Source organism: Paramormyrops kingsleyae, chromosome 14, assembly GCF_048594095.1.
Source record: "Paramormyrops kingsleyae isolate MSU_618 chromosome 14, PKINGS_0.4, whole genome shotgun sequence".
NCBI classification, from domain to species: domain Eukaryota; kingdom Metazoa; phylum Chordata; class Actinopteri; order Osteoglossiformes; family Mormyridae; genus Paramormyrops; species Paramormyrops kingsleyae.
The window spans coordinates 5,580,979-5,608,305 of NC_132810.1; the positions used below are offsets into that span (position 1 = coordinate 5,580,979).

The window sequence follows — 27,327 nt, forward strand, 5'->3', positions numbered from 1 at the left end:
TGCCAGGGAACAGCTTTTATTGCGCTCATGTACATACTGTGTTGCATAAGCATTGCGCTGGCCCGTGGCAGACACCGGACCTCTGCAGTATTTACAGAAAGAGTGAGATCATCTTACACAGCACAGAAAACAAAGGGTGTAGGGGCCCGGGTGCGAGGCTGTGGGGGACGCTCCCCAAGCTGCTCTGTTAGCGCCAAAGCGTTACGTTTAGCTGTCTGCTGAAGTGCTTCCGTTCTCACGCACAAAGCTGTAGCTTAAACAGTTACTGCATCCCTCCCTAGACTTGGGCCTGACAGGGGAATCCAGGCTGCTCTCTGGTAGAACCACCCATTGTCCCTCCCCCTCCCTCCTCCACAGCACACCAACCAGCACACACACACTAACAACCTACACTGCACATCCTCCATGCTAATGCTAGCGCACAGGTTGTACTGTGCTTGTCCTCAATGCTAATGCTAACTGTGTACACTGTTCCTATGCTCCACGCTAATGTTAGTGCCCAGGCTGTACTGTGCTTGTCCTCTGTGCTAACGCAAGTTGTCTGCACTGGGCCACTTCTCCATGCTAACAGTAGCACACAGCCCTTACTCTGCCTGCCCTTGATGCTAACACTACTGCACATCCTAGTGTCCCTGCATGGCTACACCAGCCCCAAGGTCCTTCTCTCTGCAAATACATTTCTGCCTGCCTGCCCATCCCACTCTGCTCTGCACTACACTACCACACAAATAGCAACATTCCGGCTCAGACCCACTCTCTGCCCCCCCCCCCCTTCTACTGTTTGGGGAAAGGAAACCTTCACTGACACACAAACCACATCCATGCCCCACTGTGACTCAGAGGAGGAGGAAGAAGGACCATTGGTTCAGCCCAGAGGAGATCAGCCAGGTACACGACACCCCCCACCCCTATCAGTCCCACGTGCAAGTAAAATCCAGTTCATGGTCCAGGGTCCTCAGAGGGTACACGTGCTCCTCACTCTCTCCCCACTCCATCCTGCAGGGAGGTGACACCGACGCAGAGAGGGCAGCAGTGGAACCCAGTTCCTCCCTCAGGTCCGTGTGTGCATCGGCGCCGCCCACTCGACGGGGAGGGGGAGGAGTCAAGCCAGGGAACGCTGCCGGGGCTTGATTCTAGGATACAACTGCAGGGACATGTACACATTCAGCTGATTCACACACCCCCAAACCATAATCCACACCCACAAACACCAAGCCACACCCCAAAATGATAAGCCACACCCACAAAACCAAGCAACAACATGCCCACAAATCCCCATCCGTACCCCCAGCAGGTTTCGGGGCACATATCCCTCCTGGTCGTTGAGCCGGGCCCACCACCACTCGGTCTCTGTGTCGTCCTGCCTTCGGAGGATGGTGATGGCATCGCCCTCACGGAAAGAGAGCTCATCGTCGTTCTGGGCCTCATAGTCCCACAGCGCATACACCACCCCCTTATTCATGATGCCGAGCTTCTCCTGCACACCTGCGGTAGAGAAGCCAGGGATTTACATGGGGATGGCCCCATTAAGGCCACCCGCACCGCGCCCCCACCAGTTCTCCCAGCAGCACTCACCGTAGAGGAACTGGGAGCACTGGAGGTAGCCCTCCTCCATCTCCTCGCACTTGTCGGCCGCCGTCTCCACGTCACTGATGGTGGTGGAGAAGAGAGCGGCCCCCGATTCCACCAGCAGCTTGCACAGGTGTACGCTGTTGCAGGACGCGGCGCAGTGCAGCGGAGCCCTGGTCATGTGACATGCAAGGACAGAGTCAGCGAAGGGGGCGAGGCCGCTCGACCGGCGAACGAAGCGCTGGTCGTAACCTCACCAGCCGTCGCTGTCGGCAGCGTTGACGTTGACGCCGAAGTCCAGCAGGAACTTGACAATGTGGTGGTGGCCGGCGCACACGGCGTTGTGCAGGGGTGTGATGCCCTCGTCATTGGGCTTGCTGGGGTCCTCAACCTGGTGGGGGCGTGGGGGGTCATATTAATGAGAGTTAAAAGAAGGAGGAGCAAAAGACGGGGAGGAAAAAAAGACAGGGCAGCCAAGGTGGGGCAGGCAACCTCATAGATGATCCTCTGCACCAGGTCGAACTCGCCCTCCAGCGAGGCGTCCAGCAGCAGGGCCAGTGGGTGGAACTTAACCCGCAGGCCGTGACCTGTACGCTCCGAGTCGGCCTTCTTCAGGTTGGTGCGCTTCACCTGGGGGGGGGAATGGCGCGGTCAGGCGTGGGACACACTCATACAGACGGTCACCATGGACACCAGAGTGGTGCATACTCACCGCCGGCTGCGAGGGGGGCGTGGCCGCCCGAGGCGGGGTCCCGGCCTCCTCGGGGGATGGGGCCTCCAGGATGGGGCTGGGGGCCGAGTCTGAGGGCCCAGGGGGGTTATTGTTGCTCTCATCCTGGGAGGTGTCTGAAGCCTGAGGGGGTGGCGAGGCCGGCGGCTCCCCGATGGGTGGAGGGGGTGGCTGGTTGTCGTTGGCGTCCGGCGCGGGACAGGGAGGCTCTGGAAGGGCCGCGGCAGACGCCGAAGGGGCCTCCGGCACGTTGGCGTTAGCCGTGTTGCTGTTGTCCACATCGCCGATAGCTCCGCCCACATAGTCGGGCAGGCCGGGCTGGTAGAAGGGCATGCCACCTCCGCCATCCATGCCTCCCGCCAGTGTGTTGAAGCGCTGATACAGCAGCTTCTGGATATTGGGCCCTCCGGGGCCCTCTGGTTCTGTGATGGAGCTGCGCTTCTTCAGTGGGCGGGGGGCGTTGGCCAGGCGGCGTCGCAGGGCCTCCAGCTCATCATTCTGGTAACGCAACGGCGAATGTGCGACCGGTGTCAGCTTGGTGGGGCTCAGCGGCCGCGGCAAGGTGTCCACACTTGGCGGAGCCGAGCCCGGCGGGGGGGCTGAGTCTGGGGGCAAGGCCTCGCCAGAGGCATTGTCAGGCTCATCCTCACGTTCTGCTGCATCCTGCAGGAAGGGCAGCGGAGAGGGAGACGTGGAGCTGGGCGGCAGGACTGGTTTCCCGTATACTGCATGATGGAGGATGGGGGATGGGGTTAGGGGGTAGGGGGGAGAAGCAATCAGTTATTCTGAAACCTGAGGACTGGTGTAGTCTGGAACTTGCAAAGAATCGTAAATGACTGGCGAATTGCGGGTGATATTGACCTATGGCCGAAGGCCTCCTTTGCCAAGATCAAGCTAACAAAAATATCCAGCATCATGCGGCAGTATTTAAACAGGCAATTATTAACAGTTAAGCAAGTAAACGGCGGCATTATACGGTCTACCAGTGCAGATACTGAAATGAAAGTCCCGTACCCGCCTTGACAGCCGGCTTGCCGCCCAGACTGTGGCTCTTGGCTGCCCCCGGCTGTAGATACATGTGGTAAATGGAGCTGGAGTTCATGGTGGGGGGGCCCTTTCGAGGGGACTGGGGGCGTGAACCCTTGTCAGGCACGAATGGGCGCACGGCCGCCGCTAACGGGGCATCGGGCCGCTCCGCCGGGGGGAACAGCGGCGAGCTGGGCTGGAGGGTGGGGCTCGGGGGCACAGAGATGCGTTGCTGGATCTGTTGGGAAGAGGACCCGGGGGCTGAGGTCGTCGATCTCTGCCACGTCTGATTGGCACCTAGAGGTCGTGGGGGCGGGTCCTTGCGGCGTTCCAGAGAGCTGGTGGAATTCGCTGACGACATGAGCCCGGCACTGGGGTAGGTACCGTAGCTGGGGGGCAGTGACTTGGACAGCTTACTTGAATCTACACCCTGTAGGGGAACATGCATTCACCATGTGACCATAAGGGGGCGCAGTGGTGACATGACAGACTTCTAATAGGTCTATAACCATAAAGGTAGCCATATTTAACCATTATTATGAGACAGGGTGTTTATGGGCAGTACCAGCTTTCAGAGTCCATACCTTGTCAGTAGGCATAGCCATGGTGGGGGTGCCCACGGGCACAGGGCTGCCAGCCTTCACCCCTGCCTCCAGGCTGGACTCCTTCCAGGTGCCTTTGCTGAGTGTGGGCCAGTTGGCATCGTTAGCTGGGGGAGGAGAGCGTGTGGTTTAGGTGACCGACAGCCCCTGCATTTGCACTGGACTGTGGCCTTAGCAGCCCCAAGCCTAACAGAGCGTGTTCCCGCCGCCACAGGGCCCCAAATGCCATTTAACACGGCAGGAGGGGGGCCGCCTGTCATATGACCCATTAACTAGTGCAGCGGGCCAGAACCAAATGGCTGCGGTCCCTCTGTTGCTATGGCAACATTCTTCCCGTTGCCCTGGCACAACTCTGCGATTTCCTGCCCTGCGGACTTCTGGCCCCCATCACTGGAGTCTGTGCGTGTGTCTGTGTACATCCCTCGCCCCCCCTCCGCACTTTCTGCAGTCGCCCCTCTGTACATCCCATTCCGCTTGACCAGAACGTTTGTTCTGGAAACCTCTGCAGAAGGAGCCCTTGTTGGCAAGGGAGGGAGACACGCAGTGGGATATTCCGCCTCGACCACCCCCCCCCCCGCCCACCCACTCATTAGGGACATACAACTCACAGACCTTTAAATCAATCACCCCCCCCCCATAGCAGAACATCTTATGGATTTTAAGTTGTGCAACTAAAAATATCCCTGTTGCTAATTATAATGAATCGGCAAACGTTAGTGATGACCTCCGGGGACAGATGAAGCTGTTGTTAGTCCCACTAAGTCTACAGACGAAATGGACCAAACGAGCCGCTCTACGCTAACGAGCTGGGATGTAGGAGGACAGCGGATGAAGCCAGACTTCATCGAGGTGAGGGTGACACACACGAGAGAACAGCGAACCTTACAGGGGCTCTGGCGCACACACACAGATCAGAATGCCCCCCCCCCCACGCTCCGCCAGCAACATCCCCACTGCTGCCAGCCATGTCAACACTACACGTCTTTAATTGCAGCGTCTGTGGGTTTGTGCGGCCAGGTCCAAACAGATAGACCCCGCCTCCCCCCAGGCACACAGCAGATGTCTAAACCCGTTTCATTACACAACCATCACCCCTTAAGTGAAGTTTGTGTTGCAACAGCAGCAGCGTGTGCCCCCACACGCTGGCATATCGTTGTGCTGATGGCTGATGGGGGAGCGGGGGGGGGTCCTCGCCCACACTGTTTAAGGCCGGGTGTTCTCCTGCAACGCTTGCGGACTCACGGGACACGTTGCCGGCCGACGCCACCGACAGAGGGTCCACCATGGTGTCTAAATCAGAGACCTTCCATGGCTTTCTCCCAGAGCGGCCCTCCGTCTCTGCCCCACAACGCCCCCCCCAGAGGAATACAACAATGACAAACGAGCATTACAGACAACCACCGGGGAAGGGACAGATGATGGAAAAAGGGGGGGAAGAGAAGAACAGATATCATAAGAGATTATGGGGAAAGTAAAGAAATAAAGGAAAAAATTTAAAAATCGGAATAGGGAGCCAGATAGGGCAAGTACACTGGCTCCCTCTAGTGGAAGGGCAAACACGGGAATTATCTGTCTGATAGTGGTACGGAAGTCCACTGACACACTGGTGGGGGGTGCTCACCTGACTTAGAGCGGGCGTGGCTGATGGCGGACGTCACCCCCAGCGACTGCGGCTTCAGCGGTTCGGGTGGCACCACGTAGCCCCCGTCTTGCCGGCCCGGCACCGGCACCTGGATGTAGGGCCCCACGGCAGCCACGCGGCCCATGGTCCCCGGGGCCAGCTGGGGGGAGGGGGGACCGTTGGCTCTGTTCAGCTGTTTGGGGGAGGGGTGGGTGTGAGAGGGACTGTGTGGCGTCGCGGCGAGCTGTGCGTGCGTGTGTGTGTGTGTGTGTGTGTGTGTGTGTGTGTGTGTGTGTGTGTGTGCTGGCTTCCCGGGCCGCGGCCCAGCCTTACAGGGATGTTCTCTTTCTGACGTGCCTCAGCTTTTTTCCGGTAGAGCCGCTCGCGCAGCTCGCTGACGCGCCGGTCCATCAGCGACACCTCCAGGTTGCGCTTGTTCAGCAGCTCCTTGTGCTGCTGCAGCTTGCTGTTCTGGTCCTGGTTCAGCTTGTTTCGGATCTGAGCGGGAGCACAGCGGCTCGGTGTCATGGCCACGCCCCACGCTGTCGGGCACAACCACCCAGGGCCCCCCTCCCAGGACATGCCCATGCACCTGCAGCTCCTGGTAGAGGCGTCGCAGCTCCAGCGCCGCCGTGCCAGGCGTCTGCATGCCACCCAGCTTGCCCTGACGGAGCTCCTCCAGCTGCTGCGTCAGCTGCTCCACCTTCAGCATGGCCGCCCTCAGCTGCTGCTGCTTCTCCGCGAAGACACCATTGATGTGATCGATCTCCGCCGCTGTGCGCGCAGCGGGGGGGCGTTGGGATTAGACCTCAGTGACGGGGGGCTCTCACACACACACACACACACACACACACACACGCGGGGGCCGCACGTACACAGGGTGCCGTTGACGGCCTTGCTGTAGTCCACCTGTCCCCTCATGGCGCGGATCTTCCTCAGCTTGGCCTCCTGGTTGTCCACTCTATCCTTCAGTCGCTGCAGCTTCTCGCTCTCTGCCTGGGCCTGCTGCTGCCGGCGTTCCTGCTGCTTTAGGTAACGCAGCCGCTGTTCCTGGGGGCAGGGGGGGGGGGGGGGGGGCGAAGAGAGACTGCAGTGAGAGTCAGGAAACAGGGACCCGGGACGCCTTCGGGAGGTAGAGGCTCACGACTTGGTGCTAAGGCACTCGAACCAGAAAGCGCTGATGCAACGAAAACACTCCCCGCTAGCATACCCCCCCGCCCCCCCGTGTCACACAGCTCACGGCACTTTCGCGGACGGCACTGCTGGCCAGGGTGTCCCAACAGCCCATCCACACAAAGCCCAGCCCACATTCCAAAGACATGCCTTTGACCCTGAACCCAGGATCCTCCCGGCGCTTACGGCTGTCACCTGATCCCGCGCTTTCACACCTACTTTCAGAAACAAGGCGTGTCAGGGAACCACCCAAACAGCGACGCCGAGGCTCTGATCCGATGGGACCGAACCGAGCATGATGCCTGGAGAGGGCCTCAGAATCGGGCTGCGTCCACGATCGTGTCAAGGGTTAGGGGCTGTGATCCATGCAGTCATACAGCCGCAGAGATCCAGAGCCGCCTTCAGCATGCAGAGAAGCCCCCCCCCCCCAGGGATGACCCCTACAAGTTCTATAAATAGCAGCAGTAACAATGGCATCTCAGTGACTGGGCTACCCAGCAATTTTGTTTTCTGGCCTAATCAGTATGGTTAACATCAGCGTATCATCACCCTCACCGCAGTGAGGCTAACCGCTCTTTCGGATTGAGAACGGGAACGCAAAAAAACAAGCGGTCACCGTCTGAACGGTGGAAAATAGTATTTACCTGCAGCCTGTCTGGACAGTTTGGGTGATTATATCCACAGAAAGGCCATCAGGCCAATGAACGTCGAGCCAGGAGTGACCACAAGGTGGCGGCGGGATTAAAATGGACACTAGAGAAATCAAACTGTGCCAGGAGCAGCGTCTGCGGGTTTTCCAGGCCGGGGTCCTTAGGTGTTCTGTGGCCAAAGACCCGGCTCACTGGAAAACAAAGCACTCCTATCCAGGAAATAGCTGCCAATGTCCCGCCCCCAACTCCCGTCCCACTTCCTGTCCAGCTGCAGTTTCCCACTATCCCTTCCTGCTGTTGTGTGCAAAACTACCCCCCCCCATCACCATGGATCATATCCATAGTAACAATGAAAGAGATCAACAACTGGAACAGAGCACCATCCATTAAAAGGCACCAGGAAGCACATGGTTGCCCCCCCACTCCTAAAGACAATAGTACAGTCCACGTCGTGTGTCTGGTTGAAAGGTCCCTAATGGAACAAGCCGCTGGTGTAGAGTTTCATGCCTAGTTAATTTATCACAATCTCCTTCTTGGGCATCATCTCGCACAGATGAGGGGTGTGTTCAGCACTGACCACCAGTGAGTGTGTCAGAGGTTCATCTGCCCTTCCCCATCTGGCACTGAAATATACCCCTAAACGAGGCGCCTCTGGTTTCTGGACCACAGCACACCCTCAACACAACCAGCTGCTCCACTCCACAAAAGTGGAACCACACCTGAAACATGAAACTTGGATTTTATTTGGAACGGGATGGGACGGGACCCCCCCAAAGCAGGACGAGTTGGCACAGCCCCAGGGACATCAGGCCTACCTTAGCGACCAGCATCTGCTGCTGGGCCTCGATTTGCTGCTGCTGACGGCTGGCCATCTCCTGCAGCTCAGACAGGGTGAGCTCCACACGGGGGTTCCCCACCTATGGGTGGAGACACACACCCGAAACCGTCAGTCCTGTCTCTCCGCAGACATCTCAACACGTGTGGGCGGGGCTCTCATCAGCGGGGTGCTCACAAAACAGATGATGGCGGCGGGCCGTACAGGGAGCCTCGGAAACAAATAACGAAAACATTACCGGGAATGCGGGCGAATAAAAGAGAGCAACAAGGAAACAGGGGTGACTCACTTCTGTTACAGAGACAGGGTGAAGAATAATGATCCGCTGGATTAAGGGAGAGGGCAGCAACGGAGATAAAAGGAGAGATGGAGGAGGAGGGATGAAGGGAAAGCAGAGGAGAGAGACTCCAGCATGGCGTGACACAGCAAAGCCACCATATTACAGGAAGTCCCTTGAAAGGATGAACGGGAAGCTGATGCATTCACTGCATCCTTCCATTGTACAAGAACTGTCCCTGTCCCTCCCCTGCAGTTAAGAGCTGGCACTGGACTGAGACACCTCCAGTGCAGAGGGCAGGACATGCCAGCCCCTCCAAATGCCAACACCTCGGACACCTGGCTGAAGCACGTTCTGCTTGGTCCATTCCAATCAGAAGGGAGACGGGCCCTGACCACTGGCACTGGACCCAGACCGTTTGTCTGGTACTGACGAAAATGGGACAGCTAGCCATGCCCCAGTAGGTCAGAGGTTAGGCAAGTGGGCATGCATCTGCCTGGTACCCGTGCGTGACCAGGACCGGGCTCAGACCATCATCATCATCATCATCACCTGTCAGCCGACAGTCATACACAAACGGGGACCGAACACAGCCGGTGATGAAGGGGTTACTAAAAAAAAAAAAATCGATCCCTCCCATCTCTCCCCCTGGAAGAACGGTTATGCAACTTGCCGCTTCTCAAAATACCCAAAGCAGCCCCCTGCAGCAGCGGAGGGCATTTCCAGCACAGATGCGTCGGTGCACCCATCCATGCGCTGCCCACACACGCGGGCCTGGGTCACGTCGAGCGCCGCGCGCCAGCCACCCACCGCCCGGGGATGCATGTATTCACAGTTACCCTCGTTAACCCCACCGCCGTCTGGCTGCACCGTTCGTTACTCGCTTTAATGTCCATGTCGCTATTTTCCCAAACCCACCATGTGGGTTAGTGAGCGAGGAGAACAATGTCCCATTACTAACTGGAACAAAAGCCTTCTCCAGCAGCACCAGCAGGAGTTAATCAACCGACATGAAATCCCGTCACTTCACATAATTCGAAATCGCCATGGTGACCGCACCTTGGCATTACTTACAGTAACACTGCATATCAGCAACCCTCCTTCAGCACTATGTGTAAATCCGTCCCCTTTACATCTCACATACACTGGGTCCCTGTGAAATAAAACCCAGTTCTAAGCCCCCAGCCTGGATAACTGGGTTCTGAGGGTCTGCAAACACTTTCACTTCACCAGCAAATGAAAGCTTATCCCAGACCCCAAAGCGAGAGCATTTTTGGGATGTCCAGCCCATCCATGCCTCTGCAGCAGGGTGGTGGGAGTCTGAACACTGCTATGACAAACAGAAGTTTGTTCCTGAAGCTCAAAGCCTTTAGGAGCATGAGGGCAAAGACCCCCTCCCCTTGATAACCACCAAGAGGGGGAGGGGAGTTCTCAAATGACCAGCTCCACTTCCACAACTTGTGAAGCCCACCTGCAACAGGGTCCATGACTCCCATCCAGGTATTCTTGGCACCCTGACAATATACCCCCCTCCACCCAAATTTTACATATTCAAGGCCCCCTGTGAAGTGCTTGGCCCCTTGAATCTGCCAGGGTATCCATGCCCTTCCGACATCCCTGCTCCCATCTGCTCAGCAGGACAGGACAGCCTTAAAAAGTTAAAAGACTAAGCATCCTAATTCCACAGACGAAGCTCCCCAACACTATCAGGCAATATGAGACCTCCGAACACAGACGTAACCAGCTGGGTGCAACCATCACAACAGCACCTCCACAGTGGTGCAACTTCACTCAGCAGAAACAGCCCAGTTACCGCAAAACGTTTCATTAAAACTCGGAGACGCCAGTTTATTATGAAACTATCGCAAAGTGAAACATGGGTCTTTAAAACTTAGCTGGACGCTAAGCGCTGATCTGGGCGGATATTATCTCGCTAAAAATTGATCATTTACCAGACGAGGCTCCCAAGTGATGGTGCAGGATCGCAGTCGAACTGTCCCGCACTGGCCCTCCGCCGTCAGCTCCCTCACCGCCTCCGTGCGACGCCACTCCATGCTGCCGTCCGCCTCGTCCCGAAATACCAGAGCTGGGCTCTGATCCCGGCGAGCTCGGTCCGATACGCGGCTTTATTTAACACGGAACCGGTTCAGCTCGATCTTCCCGTTTAAAAGTGTAGCGTCTCCGTGGCGCAAAAATGGGCTGCAGCTCCGACGGCTCCTCGGGATTTCTTTTTTCCTCCAGCGGCGTTTTGTGTAAAATTTGTAGCGCAAGCACTTCTGGGTCGGTCCGGCTCCATACGCGGTTGCGGCACGCCCCCCGATTCCCCCCCCCCCACCCACCCCGCCCGCTAGCCAGCCGCTTCGGCTCTGCCCGGTCCGGCTCGGGCACTTTGGGGAGACGAAGGTCCACCCTCAGTTTAGACAGACTTAATTTATTAAACTTACTCGACTACTTGACAGGCATCCGTCAATCTTATTTTGTTTTAAAATTCCACTTTTCGTTCGTCTTTTAAAAACCCGGATCACCGGGGGGGGGGGGCTGGCTAAGCGTGTCTCAGCACCTGAGGAAACATCATCCGCCCCTGGAATTATTTACTATGCTGATTCTTCGCGCTCTCTTTAAAATACAAGATAAATATTGATGGAGAACTCCGTATCAAACGCGGTAATATTACCATGCGTCCCCCGCCCCGTACTCCGACAAAAACTATCAACAGGCGATCCCAAAGTACTCCGATTGCAGGTTCATCAGAGCGAGAAAATAGTCAGGAATGACACTGAACTTTTCACAAAAAAATTAATAACAACCCCCACCCCAATCAATCAGCTTTATGTAACACAACTCAATGAATGTTCCTTAGGCAACTCACACAAAATATGCAGACTCCCCCTGAAGGGTAATTCTCTCCTTTCTGTCAGAACCCCACCCAGGATTCTGGGGAGGGGGGTGGGGGTTAGTCACACAGCATGCGGAGCCCTCCCCATCAGCTTGTTCGTTAAGCAGACACAGATGTACAAACAGCAGCCCTCACCCCGGAGACGAGCCAGAGCTCATACCTGCAGCTGCTGACACAGGTCTAATCCTCCCCCCCCCCCCAGACCACAGGGTGGGGGCAGGAGGACCAGCAGCCCACTGGCCATGAAAAACAAGGAAAGGGGTGCGTGCGCACTCGCGCACACACACACGCACTCACTCTCTCTCTCTCTCTCTCACACACACACACACACACACACACACACACACACGCAGTAGCCCCCCCCTCCATACTCCCCTGACAGCAGCTCTGTAACAGAGCCCTGGGGGACAGACAGTGCAGTCCAGCTCTGCTGATGTGGGCCACAGCAGTTAGGGGACTCAGACTCTTGGGGGGGGGTGGTGTTTAGCAGAACGTCTCACTCGAGCTCTGCACCCACACCACCTCGCAGGACACTCTGGGCCAAGGAATCGTGTTAATCTGTCCGTCTCCTCCAGATGGAAAGGAGGAGCAATGCAGGGTGGAGGGCTGGGAGGGGAGAGAGAGAGAGCGAGGGAAGGATGGAGAGAGGCAAAGAGAGGAAAGATTTAGAGAATCAGGATGAGAAGGTGAACAGAGGAAACGTCCCATCAGAGACATAGTGAAGCCTGGGCTCAGTGCCCTGACTGTGACTGCAGATTAGACTGAGACAGAAACGCAGACAGAAACGCAGACAGAAACGCAGACAGAAACGCAGACAGAAACGCAGACAGAAACGCAGACAGAAACGCAGACAGAAACGCAGACAGAAACGCAGACAGAAACGCAGACAGACTGCCTCCATGGTTTAACCTGTGAATTATCACTTTTACCCCAACATCTAATCAAAAACTGTAAAAAAAATAATAAAAGAAGAGATTTAGTTTGTTCCAGTACAGAAATCACACTTAAAAACTTTTACTGAGGTTTACAAGCACTAGCACAGAACTAGTCCGAGTGCATTCAACCCTGTGGCCCTAAAGCAACTTCGTCTGGAGGCACCAGGAACATAGGGCTGCCTTACCTGGACCTGTACGGCTCGAACCCAGAGCCGCAAGCTGCTGCAGCTTCTGAGAGATGGTCGCGCAGACAAGGAGGAAGCAGCAGTCAGGCGACAGGAGTAATGGACAACAGGAGTGATACTCTTAACTGGTTATGTCATGACACCAGTGTAATCCTCAGAATTATTCTGGCCGCAGTAGCCCTCGCCCGGGGGAGGCGTCACAGCAACACGGTGTCATGTGACCAGGGTGCCCAAACCGCCACCGGCCGGGGGGGCTTATCTCAAAACAAACACCTCGCAGTGAGCCACACTGACCTCATCCCAGGGTCACGTTGGGACATGCTGATGTCACTAATCACAAGCACTAGGACTGCACCGTCAGATCAGGGGGCACAGGGGTCGAATGGAGGTCCCCTAAACAGAATCGGACCTTCTGAGGGGCTGGTGTGTCTCGCAGGCCTACCTACACGCTACAGCCACACGCCCTGCTGGTCCTGACACGGCTCTGCAGGCCTGCGAGTGACACATCAGGCCCAACCGGGCGCGCACACGCACGCACGCACGCACAGACTGCAAACATCACACATCCCACACTCCCACGTCTGCTTCCACACCCCCCCGACAGACTGCACCAGTCCCAGAGGTCAGTTCCGTCACACGCTGGGACTGCTAACAGCAAAGTGGGTGGGCGTGCTTGGATGCCGCATGGGACGTGTGGGTGACATCAGCACGCTGCTTCCGCCGTGGGGGGGGTGAGGCTCTGGGGGAAGGGGGCAGCACCCACCATCTTGTAGAAGCAGGCCAAACGTGCACTGTAGCCCTCAAAAAGAAGAGCCAAGCATCTCCACTTCTGGGGTTTATTAACCCGATGCTGCAGCGCCCCCTGTGGCCCAGACCGGTGTTGGTACGTACCCCATTCTCAAGGCTGCTTCCAGTCCTCCTGATGGTTTGCTCCTGGGCTGGCTGCCCCCCTGAAGCAGAAGAGCGAAGGAGATGTCACTCTCTCTCTCACACACACACACACACACACACACGGTTCAGAGATTCTTATCATTGTGGGGACTCTCCATTAATTTCTATGGACATAACTCTAATTCTAACTATGACAACCTTAACCCCTATCCACCCCTAACCATACCCTTAACCATAAGGAACCAAACAAAATTTGAGTTTCCCCATGTAGGGACCAAAAAATGCACCCCCCCCCCCACAATTTTGGGACATTTGCCCCCCACAATTTAATGTATACATAACCTACACACACACACACACACACACACACACACACACACACACACAGAGCATCAAAACATCAAAGCCTGTGATAAGGGCTGACTCATCTTTAAAAAAAACATAATAAAGATTAATTATTAACTCATTTATCTGTTATTTATTTTTACAAGTTATTTGTACAAGTGCTTCCCCATTCCCCAAGGCTGCTTTGACCCCATGAGCAGTGGGGTCATTAATCCCCCATATCATCATTAATTCCCCTCAGTACTGAACCTCGAATGGGGTCTGGTCACCACCAGACGCTCCCTGCCACCGAACCGACAGGGCACGCAGACAGACAGCTGGGGGGTTATGTAAATGGCCAGGGGTGGATGCTTGAGAGGGGGGAGCACGCAGACCTTGGGGTTTGGTGACACCTCGTCTGCCAGAGGAATGTCCCACACCGCACCCACCGTCGGTGTCTCTGCCGGTCACATCTGTGGCCAGCACACAGTTAATCGTGGCCCAATGCTGCCTCACATGGATTCTCTCCATTGTTCAGGTGACAGTGTTTTTTTTATATTTCAGCTATAAATATCTTCAGGTCAACCCTTAATTCCCCAAATCCTGGGCTGTCATCTGTGTAATCTCCTCAACTAAGCCATTAATAACGGGTCTCAGTACCAACTCCCCCTCTCCACCACAGCGGGCAGTCTGCAAACAGCGTTGGTCTGGGCAGCGAGAGAAAACTCACTGGCGCCCTCTATGGGAGGGTCATTTGTATTGCCCAGGGAGTGTTCATTACAATGAACATGCACAGTTGCACAATTACCAACACAAGAAAAGCCAAGGCTGAGGGGTAGTCAGCAAAACGTGCTGATTGAGTTAGGGAAATTTCCAGAACATTTGCCAGTTGGCTCCGAGCTAATTGGAGTACTGGCTTGCAGGCACCCACCTTGGTCACTGCTCTCCTCGGGTGTCTCCTCGTGACGCAGGAAGAACTTCACCTCCTGCTTGCGGGGCCCCCACTTCTGCAGGTGCTCATACATCATGCAGTCAAGTGGGATGGATCTTTCTGGGAGAGGGAAGATGGGCAGAGTTAGCAGCAGCATTGCACCAAGCCCTAGACCATACCCCCCCCATCTCAGTTTTATTAACAGTACGTCATTAATGGTTTGGGTGGTGGAGCTCAGCCAGGGAGATGAAACAGAACCAAATGCAGAAGGCACGGGGGGGTGGGGGGGCATCAGGCCAGCGGGATGCACCACAGATTGGCATGAGGCGCACAAAGAAAGAGCCCAGCACACTTCACTGGTACACATACACAGGGACGGAACACTCACGGGTGCAGTACAGCTTACTACCCACAATGCAACAGCTTGCCATAGGGTGAAGAATAAGGCTTCTGCTCTCTGACACTTTGCAGACACACACCCAGAGACAAAGCAGGTCAACCCCTCGTTCGTCTCATCAAGCCCTACTGAACAAAAAACAGCCGTCCTGTTGAGGTGAGGACACGCCCCCCCCGAATCTTCCCCCCCCACCGAGGACGGGCCACTTGCCACGCACCCCTGACGGTCGGACTAGTACCTTCTGGAAACCATAAAGCCACCATCTATTACAGCATCAACTGGCATGATTTGAAATCTCTGTGTCTTAGAGGGAAGGACAAAGTCAGCGGTCAGAGGTCAAAGTCAGACCGTTCTCAGTTAGTGACGGAGCGCTGGTAACAGGAGGCCAACAACAAAGCGGCCTTTTAGTGAACAGAGGGGGCATCGAGCCAAGGACAGGATGTCCTCAGTTAAATTACCAGCCCCCCCGACTCCCGCCTCACCCCTGTCCACCCTGTCTCACAGCCACTCACCAGGGTGGATGTTCATGGAAGGAGGTCTTTCACCGGCCTGAAACAACGAGCCCCCACCCCACTGACTTTCCCCCCATAGGCAAAACAAAGGACCCGTTGTCACAGTGAGGCTCTTACTCGTGGGGGGGGGGCATGCTGTTTGCTCAGGAAAGGGAGGGGGCTTACTGAGCGTGAGGAATATCAGCCGTCTCACAGCAGACCCACACGGCCAGCCTGAACGCTCACTGTGCCCCGATGGAGGGAGATTTACAGCGAGGGGGAGAGACCGAGACACAGGCTGCCAGGATGGATGGATTGTAACTTCTCATGCTGAGACACCGGAGGGCTTCACCCCTCTGATGATCTGAGGGGAGGCCAGCAGAGGCCCACACCAGCCCTGAACTTCAAACGGCTCTTTGCTCCGTCTCTGGACGACAGCTAACAGAGGAGCTTCAAAAGGACACCAGAGGAAATGTGCTCCAGTTTGCGGTTTTGGCCGGTCGTTTAAGCGGCCCATGCCCAGCGGGGGGCGCCATCCTTATTCAAACACCAGGAGCTTATACAGCTGTTCAGTATTATTACAGAAGTTGCGCAAACAGCTGCGGGACATCCCATAGCCGTGGAGGCGGAGGTGACACGGCAGACCAGGGTGGGGGATCTTACCGCTGCCCCGCCACACTTCAGCCAAGTGGCAGCCAGACTCGCCGGGCTCCTTGCAGAACTCCACCACATCTCGGCACGTCGTCTCCGGGGTAACGGGCACCTCCGTCAGGACCTGCTCATTGTTGCTCAGGTACACGGTCAGGATCATCTGGGAAGGGGATAGAGAGAACGACCAAGTCACACATGGAGAGAAACACCCCACCCACCACACGGCACATCCCCGCCGGCCGCATCACCACGGCAACCGCAGTATGCAGGAGAAGCAGCTGACGATGGGAGGGGGAGGTCGGCAGGAGGCTGGGACCAACCCAAACTCTCCCCTCCCCCCAAATCCTGTGATCTAGTGCGAGGGCATGTTGCTACAGGTGGCCGTTCCGTGCCTGCTCTCCTCGAAGCCGACAAGGAGGACAGCTGAACACACTGACGGGACGTCCCGAGTGGGCGAGAGAGAGATCCGGAACGTCCCAAGTGGGTGAGAGAGAGATCCGTAACGACATGGACTCGAGACGATAACGCCGAGAGCTTACATCTGCCCTGAAAGCACGCCGAGCATTTCATTATGGAACCGGCTTTAAATAATCAGATGACATGTTTTTCTGAACTCGCACAACGGGAGCCAGTGAAATACCAGAGAGGCGTTCCCCCCGGAGCACCGTCTGCTTACCCTCATTACCGCCGCATGTCCTGACAGGATGGGAGGAGCCCCTGCATATACCAGTCCACGGCTGGGAAACCCCAGGCCCACCAGCCCACCTTGGATATGAGGGCTGACGGTTTTCCAGTCTCTGCGAGTCATTATCTCCATGGAGGAGTCAGACATCTGACGCATTGTGCCCGCCATCACACTCGGTAGACGCGTAAACAGAATAGGAGCACAACCAGAAAGACTGGACTCAGACAGACAAAACTCCAGACAGATGTGTTCTTTCAGAGAACGAGGCTGCGGAACACATCACAACAGAACACTCACTACAGCCACGCACAGAAGGAGGTTCTGACAACTATGTCACATATCACATGACCAAAAGCATGGGGACATCGCTATTAGGGGACTTGACTAATCATAATACATGCCCATTGCTGATACACAGTCACGTAATCTCCAGTAACAAACATTAGTAATGGGTACAAAAAGAGGTTAGTGATTTTCAACGTCATTCACCATCTTTCCAATAAGTCAACTCACCAGACTTCCTCCCTGATCAGTGTAAAGTGACTATGAAGGTCAAAATGTCTGGGAGCAAGTCTGGCAGTGTGGTGGTCAGCAACAAGCTCACAGAGCAGGACCTGATAACCCAACATCAATACCGACACCCAACCTGAATGGCAGCAAATCCCAGCAGCAATGTTGCATCATGTAAAGGAAAGCTTTCCGAGAAGTGTAGACGCTGTCAGAGCGACAGAGAGTGGACCAACTTCATATGAATCCCCTTGGTTTCAGACTGAGAAGGTTGAACAAGCTGGTGTCCACATACTATGGGCCATACTTTCTACTAGGAGGACAAAGGCCATTTGTCAACTTCCAGAAGGATCGCAGGTAAGCATGTCCACTGCCATGCGGTGAGGCTCTAGTGGGCTTCCTGTCGACCCTCCTGTCCAGGGTAGTTCAGCCACCAAGGTGCTAAGACAGCAACCCACGACTGAATGTGCGCATGGCCAGCCAATCAGAAACACCCGGCAGAAGCAGCAAACTCGAACAAGGAAGTGAGTCAAGGGACTCTGGCAGGAGGGTGTTCTGTTACGATGACATGGTCCAGACAGAGACACACCAGTGGGGATTCACAGGAGCAGTCTATGGCACCTCGTAGAGCAAGACACCTCCATAACATGGCTGACAGAAGTGTAACAGAAGCCCTGGGTCAGTAACAGTAATTCACACATCTCTCAGCACTCAACTTCCAGCTGTGACATGACCTTCCCTCGGAGTCTGTGACATGCCCTCACCACACAAATATCTCTGTGTCCCACATCAACTTGCTGACCAAGACCACGGTGTCCGAGGAGCCTTTCAGAGAACTAAGCACTGCATTCGTTTTGAACCGGGTGTTATTAGACTGGCCATTCAAGTGAAGATGTCCTACACATGACCCACTGTATCAGATCCAGCCTCTGCTCCACCCATCATCCTGTTTTCACTCATTCTGCCTGAGCCCAGGAGGACTAGCCACAGCAGAAACCAATAAAAACGACAGAAAAAGGTGGATCCCAAGTGTGCGGGGATCCAACTGGGGAATCAGGCATTTGGGCAGCACAAAAAAGAAGCTCAGCAACGCCCCCTACACCCAGGACGACGAAAGTACACCAAGGACGAATTCAAAGAAGCTAAGGCCCATGTAGAGTCTCAGATGGCGTAGGTGGGACACCTGTGTGGTGGAATTGCTGACTGGTGCAGAGGCAATCTGATTAGAGGATAGGTATTGAAAGCAGGGGGTTTGAGCGAAAACACTCACAGACGGAGCACAAGGCAGACGGGGGAGGTTTCCTGTTCTATGGGGAGGGATAATCCCCAGAAAGCCCAAATTCCTCAGTTAAGATCCCGCTGCTTGTCAAGTCTACACAAACATAGCCTACATCACCCAGGAAATCCACAGAGGCGCACATCTGTCAGCAGTACATCACCATGCCCACACATACACACACGCACGCCAGCTCAGCACCCTCTAACCATGCGGCACAGTCTAACTGACCAATCACGAGGAAGAGGCGTGGACTCTGTGATGGGGGAACCAATCAATTAGCATGGATTGTTTACAGACATCCCTCATGGCAGCTTACGGATTTCCATGGAAACTGAAACGAAACCCCAATTACCCGTGTTTTAAACTGGCAGCCCATCCAGGGTGTACCCCTGCTTAGTGCCCGATCCTGCCTGGAACAGCCCCCTGTGACCCAGCCCAGAAGAAGCGGTTACAAGATAGATGGCATTCCCCATTCATTTGCACCTCAATGGTGTTAATGGATCTCAGAGATCAAACATTTGACACACGATTCACCATAACACAGTACAGAGTGGCACCTGAATCAAACGCAGGTCACGGTGAAGCCAAAGGAACTCGGGGGGGTTGGGGCATGGGGGGGGACGTGCTACAGCTGCAGAGCAAAGAGCGCCGACCACAGCAAACACTTACAAGCAGAGAGCAGGCTGGCTCACCAAGAGGACAAGAACCTGCACACCATGAGAAAAGGGTCCCTTACCAATGCGAGAGCCACAGCACCGTGCAAAGCATGACAGTCAGCTTAAGCATAAACCTGAGCGAGCCACTTAGAAGCCACTGAAGACATCCCGGAGACACGAGTCAGCACACTGACCTCCACAGCCACGAGGAGGACCTTCAGGCACTATCAGAATCCAGGACCACCGAGACCACTGCCACACTCACCTACAGAGTACTATCCCCAGAACCAGAAGGTCCAAACTGCTGACAGAAGAGGTCAGCCCAGCTGCACATGGCCGGCAATCTTGGTGATTCTCGATCCCAAGCCGGCCATCACATCACAGCACAGACACATACCTGGAAGTCCAGTATACCTGACTACCTCCCACAGGTGGCGGAGCCTTAATTCAAGAGCGGATGAGAACAACTTCTTGGGAGAAAAGGATAGAAACACACGCACACAGACAGACCAACAGACACACAGAGAAAGACGGTGCGACCCCGGCTTCACCTTGCAGCCCCTGCGCGGGGCGCTTCTCCTACGCGGCCGGGTCCTGCTCTTGGAGAGGCTGACCAGGCTGTGGAGCACCAAAGTGAAGAACCTCCTCATGGAGCCGCGGGGAGTGGAGTGGAGCGGCGAACGGCAGGGAGCTGGCAGCCCCTGAGTCTCTGAGCATGAGCACGAAGGGAGGGACTGTCACACTCAGCCCCTCCGGAACCAGGGAGACAGATAAGGCACGCGGTGAGGGAAGGCAGGCCCCAGCGTGACAGTGCCAGATAGGAGCCCCCCCCACCCATACCGCTTCAGGCTGTCTTAAGTGTCCACATCCTCTACGATCTACGACTGCGGCAAGGTCCCCCTCCCTCGGCGGGGTGCCATGCACATAGGCATCCTCCCCAGGAGCTTTCCCCCCCCCCACTGAATCCTCAGGGGTATTGTGAAGAGGCCAAAATGTACAGAGCGGCACTGCTGTCCACACTGTCCTACATAACCCCTCCCACCTGAATAGCTCCTCCCCCTTCGAAACAGCCGCTATCACCAAGCACATGTAATTCATACCACTTTCATAGTCTCGACCTCAGTAACTCCATCCAGATTGACTCCACCCTCAACACCGTCGTTCCTGGGTGGTTTAGGGACCCGGCAAAGATGAATGTGATCTCAGTGTCACGTATCCGTCACCGGGAACCACTTACCAGGAACGCACATCACCGGGAACCACTTACCAGGGACTCGCCTGTAAACAAACACAGCCACAGATCCCCGTGGAGCGTCTTGATGAAATAAGGTTTGAGATCCACACGCAAGCGAGGGCCAGGCCCAAATAACCGTCATGATATCGAATAGCCCCTGATGTGCACGTCAGAGCAGAAACTAGGAAGCTGACACCAGCGGTGTTAATCAGCGCTCGCCTCAGAGGACTCCAATGGATCCTGAGGAAACCATTACAAAGACTTCCTAAATACCAGTGTAGGCTGGGTGACAGGTCACATGACAGGATGAGGGGGATTCGGAGAGGGGGGTATTTCCTATAGCCAGCTAGCCACCCCTTGCCTGAGGATAGGACTCGCATAGTAATCGCAGCCAGGGCAGCTAACCCAACTCATCAGCCACGAGCCCTGCAGAAGCCCGGTGAAGCAGCGGGTCACTGAGGAGGACTTTCCATTAGCATCCTGTCCCCGCAAAGATCCAGGCATATTACCTTAATGCTGATGGGTTTCGTTTATAAATAGACATCCAGGCTGCACGGAGCCCTAATTACTTCTTCAGAGATAATGCCGACTTTGACATCTGATGGACGGATATGTAGGTTAGGAGACTCGTGAGCTTCGAGCTTCTGAATTAGCCGCCCTGTGGGGTCGACGCAGCATTGCGCTTCAAATATGAGCCCGGACCAAACCCAGTCCCTCGATGTTCTAACGTTAGAGCGCCACTTTGGGGATGGTAAGAGAGAGGAAGGAAGATCCACATCAGGCGATACAAATCCCTGCTAATCACACAAACATAAAGAACTGATATCTGCGTTGATGGTAGAACAACATTTTGCACTCAATGTCATACAAACAGGCCAATTTAAAGACAAAGATACATGCTTAGTGATTCCTGTCCCCCTAAGGCTGACAATCAGCGATCAAAACGCCAGAGAAGTGGACCTCACCTTCCACTACCCCCAGAGAGTCCAGGCCTGGCAGCAATACACACAGGCTAGGGGGCAGGGGTACCCTGTCAGGGGGCTGCATGTCACACTGAACTCCACAGAGAACCCCCACCACGAGAATGTGCCCCAAAGGACGACACCTAGGGGGAGGGACGTGCCAAAGAAGCAGGACTGAGAAGAAAAAAACAGATCAAGGACATGAGGAAGTAGAAGCCTTTCCGAAAGTATGTGCGTGTGTGTGTGTGTGTGGGGGGGGGGGGGGTCTGTCCACCATCCCATAAATCGCCAAAACAGAATCCAAGGGCAGCCAGAAAATCCAAACTGAGCTGGAAAACAGCGTCGGCTCCCATGATGCTCTGGGGGACTGATTCACTGCTTGGGCCTCCTGACCGCTGGTGGTCAACACGGTATCCAGGGCAACGGCAGGACACACAGAAGCATGTCCCTCGGCATGCTGGGAAGGAAGAAAGCGCAAACAGCACAACCTTCCAGACACACACACACAAACATCCCGCCCCTCATACCAAACACACCTGGCGGGGGGGCAGCCCACTAGGGGGAAAGAAGAAGAAGCATTCACTCACAGATCTCCTCTAATCCTTGACATTAATTCAGCACAAAGAACGTACATTAAATAATATTGCTGATGGATATATAAGGAGTCTCCCGGGAGATGCTAAAAGGCAGCCCATGAACATTCACACGCCCCTCAGATCCGACACGCACAGACCCAGGGAGGTGAGACGATGGGGCTCTGGACAAGCGATGCTGGGGTTTAGCTTCTCAGATGTGGTGCCCCAGAGGGGAGAAGACCCCACCCACAAACCCACCCCCAGCCCAGTCAGGACCAATCACACCTCCCCAATCCTAGATCCACCCCCCAGCCCTGGTCCCCTGACATGCTATCAGGGCTCTTTTCCCGGTAATCCTCTCCATTGTCTCCATCTTATCTGTCAGATAAGGTGAGGCGGCTCGGTGGAAACGAGCGCTCGTATCCAGGGCCACGTCCCTGACCGGAGTGCCTCACTCACCCCGCCCACTCAAAGCTCTGCTGCCCCACACGTGTTTATCTTCTCTCTGCAACCACTCATTATTGGCTGCGGCCATCTGATGACAGCCAGCTCAGCTATACTCCCATTGGCCGACTGGCCGGTCACATGACCCTCCCCAGGATTTCACTGTGATATGGGACACGACAGGAAGTCCTCGTCTCTGAACCCCAAAGGAAGACGCAGTACATCCTCTTACGGGACGTAACGCCACATCACAACCATGTTTTTAATTTATTTTTCTGATGCCTTTATCCAAAATGACTTACAGTAGTGGGAAGGGTTACAATGTGTGTGTGTGTGTGTGCCCCCTGGGATTTGACCCCATGACCTTTGCATTGTTAGTCTAATGCTGAACTTGTTGAGCGATATGCTGTTAGAAGCTTCATGAGGGACAAGAGACTGAAGGTAAGCTGGAAGAGCACAGCGCCAGGCCAAATTCTCTTGCCCCCACCCCCAAGGCAGAGGAGCTCACAGCCTAATGCGCTGCGGTTGCGGTCAGTGTCGAATACTCGCTGCTGAACATGACCTAAGCGGAAAACCGTTCCACTGACTCGATCCCAAAACAGGCGGCAGGGCATCAGTGATTCAGTGGGAACAGGAGGACATACCCGTCTCCTCCCCCCATGCAGGGTGAAACAAGATGGAGGCAGCGGCATCCTGGCTGTGCCGGCAGCCTACTTAAGCAGCCCTCTGAGACAGAAGCTCTCCATCTCCCGTCGGGTCGGCTCTATTCTAGGACGCCCACGTCCCCCTCCCTGCGGCAGAGATGAGCAGGCAGCTCATGGAAAGGCCACTCAATACAGCAAGCTTCTTGTAAAATACCCTCTAAAAAATGTATGCCTTTCGGTCTAAACATCAGTGGGGGCTGTGTACAAACATAACATCCTGCTGACCTTAGTTTTAGGAGAACCGCATTTAGGACTACAGGCAACTGCCCAGCCACCTATGGGTCCTACACGTCCACAATCCCAGTCGCAGGACATCCAAGTCGTCACATGTCCATATCCAAAAGGAGCTGGAACTGCTGGCCCTCACAGCGCATATACCCCCCTTGCAGATCCCACCCCCACAGCACTGAGCAAAAACACAGAACAGGGTGGAGTCCGCTGACCTAAGAAGGGGCCGAGAGCACAGTGAGCTCACAAGCTACACGCAAGGCTGTCTGGGAAACATACCATAGCGTGATGTGCCTTCGAGCCCAGCAGGCTCGAATCCTCCCACACCCAACCCAGGGCCACACCCAGCTAAGGGAGGAACCAATCAGAAAGCTGCAGAATAAAGAGCACTACATAACTAAGCATAGTACTCACAGGAGTACTATTCAAACCGCATCATAACACTGTCTTACGTTCAATGAAAATCACAAACAGGCTTAACTCATAACTCATAGCAGATTTAAGGCTCGTTAAGCAAGTACAACCTGTATGACCCGAGTACTGAAATTTGTCCTGGAGGTGAAGGACGGGGAGGACGCAGGCTTTGTTAACTAAGATTAAAACAGGTATGTCTTACATTTGAATTAGGCTAGAAGGATTTTTTTATTTACATAAAGTCAAGAATAATTCATGTCACAACCCCGTTTCCAAAAAAAAAAAATTGGGACACAGTGCAAAAAGTAAATAAAAACAGAACACAATGATTTGTAAACGATATAAACCCATATCTAACAGACTGTAACAAGGATAACATATCACACGTTGAAACAGATTTTGTTGCTTTATGACAAATATACCCTCAATTTGAAATTGAAGCCAGCAATATGTTTCAAAAATGTAGGGACAGGGGCTTGTTTACCACTATGATGCATGGCCTTCTCTTATAACAACACTGTAAACATTTGGGAACTGAGGAAACCAGGTGCTGGAGTTTAGAGAGTGAAATGTTGTCCCATTCTTTCCTGTCCCAACTTTTTTGAAACGTGTTGCCAGAATCAAATTCAAATTGACCATACATGTCATAAAACAAAATTTCTCAGTTCCAACAACCGATATGTCATCTTGGTTCTATTTTCAATTAAATAGGCGCTCATATGATTTGCAAATCGTTGCATTGTTTTTATTTACATTTTGGAAAGGGGGTTATAATTACATACTACTACAAGTTAAAGGCTCTACGGACAAAAATGGTCTCAGAAGCCTAAACTCTCCTGAACTCATAATCGAAAATGCCTACCAACAGTGTTACTCATTAAGCCTAGCAAGTGGGGTGTCACTGCATCCAAGTCTGATGAAGAGCTCTGCTTTCCAGTCAGGTTGACGTACACAAGGTACCAGATTTAGCATCACAGCTTAACTTCAATGGAAAAACAATGGTTAATCTAATCAACTTCTGTACAAGAGCAGCGCAGAATCCTGCCACGTGACCTAGGTGTAGCACGGTCATTATTAGACTCATCTACCAAGGCAGGATTTACATCACTCAGGAATTTCCATTCATTGTTCCCTACAGTAGACAGGCAGACGGTCCCTGTTCGGGGAGGACATCAAAAACATGTCTTTAAACACCGAGCCACCCGCTGGCAATCCTTGCGGAGGAGAAAGGTAACTGGGATGTAGTCACTGCCCTTGTGTTCAGTCCGTCCCCAATGTTGGCTATTAGGGCTGCAGCATGCTGATCGACAGATTAGAAACAGGCTGGAATCTAATCAATGACTGCATTCAGCCATTTCAGCCCTAAACAAGCCTTATTACACTCAGATCCAACCCCACTCATGCCCCCCCCCAATCAGCAACCCCACACTCCTTCCCAGCAACTCCATACCTTCCACGCTGCTTGACACATTTTGATGACATATACTTCATGACTTCTTGAATGATAAAACAAAAATTATACAGGCAACAATAATAACGGTCATTAATCATTTTATCTGTTAATGACTAATCGTCGAGCCACCTTTAATTGAAAAAATCGCATTTATACCAAACTGACAACCCCACACCACACAAAAATCCCCATTACTCACTAACAAACATGTTAAATGAAGGAAAAAACAGACTTCTATGGTTGACGGCGTCTTAAATACTTTTGGAATGTCAGAGTAACAGCGTCGTACCGACAGCAAGAGCCCCCCGCCCCGGTGGAGCGGAGCGGGAAGGGCGGCAGGGGAAGCCGGGCTTTAGGGCTCAGTGCAGCCGCACCGGTTTCCCCGTCAGTCCGCACTCGCATCCAAGTTCCCGGGTTATCACTAAGCGCGGCTGCCTCATGTAACTTATTACCACGGTAAATTAACAAAAACTGAAATTTTGGGCGAAGGTGACGAAAATGCAGCGCCCAGCGCCTTACTGTCTAACTGGGTTGTGTGTGAAATTCACCCCGCTGTAATTAGTGATTTATTAAAATACCCTGCGAATTTCCCACTCGATCGAGAAAAAGTACCGTCCAAAATCTCAGCGTCCTGCTGCGCTAAATGCGGACTTCACTAACTCCGCTCGCGCTAATGGCTTAACTAGTACTAGTTAACTCGGTAACACCTTTACTAACCACCGGGATACTCTAATACTCTAACGTCACCCCCGTTGACAGTTAAACTTCGCCGAACTATCGGTTTTATTCTGACACCGGAGGGCACAGGCACAGATTGTCGGATTTGTATTTAACTAACGATAACCGCTAGTTGATAACTTGGTTACTGCGGGTCCTGGGTCCCAGCTCCCCGCAGACCGTCCCGGAGCTCCGCACCGCAGCCATTAACTATCCAACTAACTAGCTGTCGGTTACCAAACATATTCACACCTCCAAACACCGATTAAAGTGATTTAAATTGCCAAAATGGATAATAAAACATAGCACACACCGGCATCATGGCTCCAGTCCGCTCGGATCCTGCCGTCCCGCAGTGGGGGAATGACGGGCTGCTCCCGGACCCTCCCCCAACTATCCACACACCAGGACCGTGCGGCCAGCGGCACGTACACAGCGAGACGAGGGCGGGAAGCGGCTCTGCCGCGGCCGCCCGCGCAGGAAACACCGCTGCTTGGCCGGGCCGAGCCGGATGCGTCCAAAACGATGGACGGTGGCGCCGGAGGAGTCAGACCGGAGGAAGGGTCGTGTCCACTCGCGCTAGAAGTCGGAGAAGAAACGGGAACTGAGTATTTAGGGTCCTACGATCAACGAGATAAACCCGCGCTTTAGGTCGGCGTATCTCCCCAGTGTCCTGCTAAGGTTAGCCGTGGCGCTAATCCTGCGAGCCGGGGATCCGGGCCGATATGCGCCCTGGAAAACGCCGCCCGGCGGGCGAAGCGTGGAAAGTTGATAAGACGGGACGTCCGGCGGCTGTGAGGAAGGTGCCAGGCCGGCAGCCAGGGACGCCGGCGGCTGAGCACCACTCACTAACACCGCAACTAGTCATTTACATCGGGTTCTGTAGATAGTGATAGATGGAGATAAAGGGGTCCTATGGAAATTCAGACTGCAGTGGTCATGGTGGAAAAAGCTGCTTAAGTATTTATTTCACACATTTGCAAAATACACTTCGTGACCATTTCAAGTTCTTTCGGCTCGTCGGTCACACGGCTACATGAGGAATGAATGGAATGTAGATGCTGGCGGTACACACCTACACCAGGTTAACTCTAAAGCCTATGGCATAAATAAAACACACGTGCTTAATTAACCGCTGTAATTGCAGGCATTTTCCATCCGTCCAAAAAGCATCCTGGGGAGAGACACGGGGTGTGGGTATTTTAACTGGTCAATTTTGAGTTACAAGGCACACGATATGGATACTATAAGACTAACATGAAAAATCGCGATTGTATGCGTAACA

General features: G+C 54.2%; 1 protein-coding gene across 7 annotated transcripts; it reads right to left on the bottom strand.

Moving 5' to 3' along the window:
- ppp1r13ba (protein phosphatase 1, regulatory subunit 13Ba) lies at positions 1 to 27,070 on the bottom strand. Of its 7 annotated transcripts, none has more exons than XM_023825527.2 (18): positions 26,356 to 27,070; positions 16,197 to 16,344; positions 14,646 to 14,765; positions 13,391 to 13,449; positions 8,187 to 8,288; positions 6,424 to 6,598; positions 6,141 to 6,322; positions 5,882 to 6,046; positions 5,549 to 5,741; positions 5,170 to 5,265; positions 3,910 to 4,034; positions 3,314 to 3,755; positions 2,282 to 3,024; positions 2,062 to 2,199; positions 1,827 to 1,960; positions 1,576 to 1,742; positions 1,286 to 1,485; positions 1 to 1,144 (listed from the first exon to the last, which is right to left on the bottom strand). In XM_023825527.2, exons 1-18 carry the CDS (start codon positions 26,362 to 26,364, stop codon positions 1,103 to 1,105), a joined length of 3,240 nt encoding a protein of 1,079 aa, XP_023681295.2. In that variant the 5' UTR covers positions 26,365 to 27,070; the 3' UTR covers positions 1 to 1,102. The 7 variants fall into 7 exon arrangements, with proteins under 7 accessions (XP_023681295.2, XP_023681293.2, XP_023681292.2 ...); XM_023825525.2 differs by lacking the exon at positions 26,356 to 27,070 and adding an exon at positions 19,863 to 20,129; XM_023825524.2 differs by lacking the exon at positions 26,356 to 27,070 and adding an exon at positions 16,861 to 17,143 and having other exon boundaries at positions 5,906 to 6,046.
- Positions 27,071 to 27,327: the final 257 nt, after the last annotated feature.

What these genes read in the sequence shown, in the direction of transcription:
- ppp1r13ba (XM_023825523.2), bottom strand. Translation starts at nt 17,037, where the DNA reads ATGGCGGGCACAATGCGTCAGATGTCTGACTCCTCCATGGAGATAATG. An exon ending in GGCCGTCAACGGCACCCTGT is followed by an intron (nt 6,323 to 6,423) that starts GTACGTGCGGCC and finishes CTGCGCGCACAG; the next exon opens with CGGCGGAGATCGATCACATC. An exon ending in GTCAGAAAGAGAACATCCCT is followed by an intron (nt 5,742 to 5,881) that starts GTAAGGCTGGGC and finishes TCCCCCAAACAG; the next exon opens with CTGAACAGAGCCAACGGTCC.